Source organism: Stegastes partitus, unplaced genomic scaffold (genome assembly GCF_000690725.1).
Source record: "Stegastes partitus isolate 25-593 unplaced genomic scaffold, Stegastes_partitus-1.0.2 Scaffold1699, whole genome shotgun sequence".
Taxonomy (NCBI): Eukaryota; Metazoa; Chordata; class Actinopteri; family Pomacentridae; genus Stegastes; species Stegastes partitus.
In genome coordinates, this window is record NW_007579430.1 from 1 (window position 1) to 1,708 (window position 1,708).

Below are 1,708 nucleotides of genomic sequence, written 5' to 3' on the forward strand. Positions count from 1 at the left end.
ATTGTTTTTTGTGGCAAAGATACATTTGTTTCAATGATTTCTTCACAGAAAATGAAGAATTGAAACCTTAAGACTGCCACGATATACACGGTCTGTGAACTTTTGTGCATGACTGTATATGTACTGTATATTCATGATAAACCTGTTTTCTCCTGTCATCTTAATTAATAATATGAGCGTTCTGCATATATTTCAGTTGCCATGAGTCAGCTGTAGATGGTTGTGGAAAATGAGAATAAGCAGGTATTCTGACCTGTCGTAGCTCAATCTAACTAACTACAAACAGTTCCTTTGTCAATCTTCTTTTCCACAATAAAAAATAGCAGCTAAATGGTAACTATAATGGTGCATTTAGCAGCTTTTTCATGAGAGCACTAATGTTTCTCCATTGAAATGTTCTTGTTGTGAAATTCAGCCGTTATATAGCCAGAAATCAAACGTTGCTTTGCATCCTGTATTGTACTGTAGTTGCTCTGCTCATTACTATTGTTGATTGTTGTATTTGTTTTTAACTACCTTAGTTACTTTTGTTACATTACAGCATGATTAGCTTAACAAAAGTGGATATGAAAAGATGAAAAGCCTCTGCAGCATGTTAAAGTTAGCATTTCTTCAAATGTTAATGCAATGCTACTTTGTATTTCATTTTCTGGAAAAACATATACATATATGTAAAAAACAATAACAACAACAAAAAACAATATTTGTGGCACAAGAAAAAGTCTGAGCATTCTTTTACATCAGTACTTAACTCTTACCCTGATTGCTGAGTTGCTAATAGTTCAAACAATGCCTACAGCAAACGGTCAGAGAAGTGTTCAATGTTCCTGTTCACACTACAGTTAGTTCACATTAGGAGCTTAGTTTGACATGAACTAATGTTTTACATTATGATCTGTGTTTTCTTTATTGTCTGTGTTGCAAAAAAAAGTGAGCACTTGTGGCAAACCAATGTTGCCAAGACTGCCACTTCAAAATGTGAGTATAATTCACATTAAACCATTTTTACGTTATCTGCATGCAGTATATTAAAGCTCAGTTGTTAATCTTAATATTACAGATGCTCCTTGTTAAAATTGACGCAAGTGTCCCATATCAGCACACTGATTCTACAAAAGGACTTCTTTCATAATGTTGTTGCCATTTTCTTTGTCAGTTTTCATTTTATTGTTTTTACCATCTCAGTTTTAGTGTTGTTGCAACATTAATGACAACTGTTGTCCTTAACATAACATGAAGGCATAAATCATAAACGATGTAACTGTGCTTGGTTAAACATTTATTAACCTTATAGTTTGTAGTCATCTGTACTTTACCTCATGCTGCGTTGTCATTCGGAATCTCTGCAAGTCGAGTCACACATCACTATGAGCAACTTTGGACAGATCCTGAAGGAAATTGGGGAGTTTGGTTTGTTTCAGAAGCGTTTACTTTTTGCATTATGCATCCTCAACATTTATCCAGCTTTTGATGTGATCAGTCAGGTGTTTGCCAGCCTGAGCTTCCCACATCACTGCAACACCGACTGGATCCTGGAGCCTGGACCCAACCTGACACAGGAGAATCAAAGGAATCTCACCATCCCAGTGAACGAGGATGGAAGGTTTGAAAGCTGTGAAATGTTCACACCTGTGAATTGGACTGTAGAAGACATTGAAAAGTATGGGATCAACACCACAACAAAATGCATAAATGGATGGGACTATGA

The 1,708-nt window shown here is 35.8% G+C and overlaps 1 protein-coding gene across 1 annotated transcript in view; it reads left to right on the forward strand.

The window, feature by feature from the left end:
- Positions 1 to 1,367: 1,367 nt before the first annotated feature.
- Positions 1,368 to 1,708, forward strand: part of LOC103372133 (solute carrier family 22 member 13-like) — a 2,654-nt gene continuing 2,313 nt past the window's right edge. The window contains exons 1-2 of the mRNA XM_008301698.1: positions 1,368 to 1,410; positions 1,465 to 1,603. Coding sequence (XP_008299920.1) covers positions 1,368 to 1,410; positions 1,465 to 1,603 — 182 coding nt within the window. The remainder of the gene's footprint in view (positions 1,411 to 1,464; positions 1,604 to 1,708) is intronic.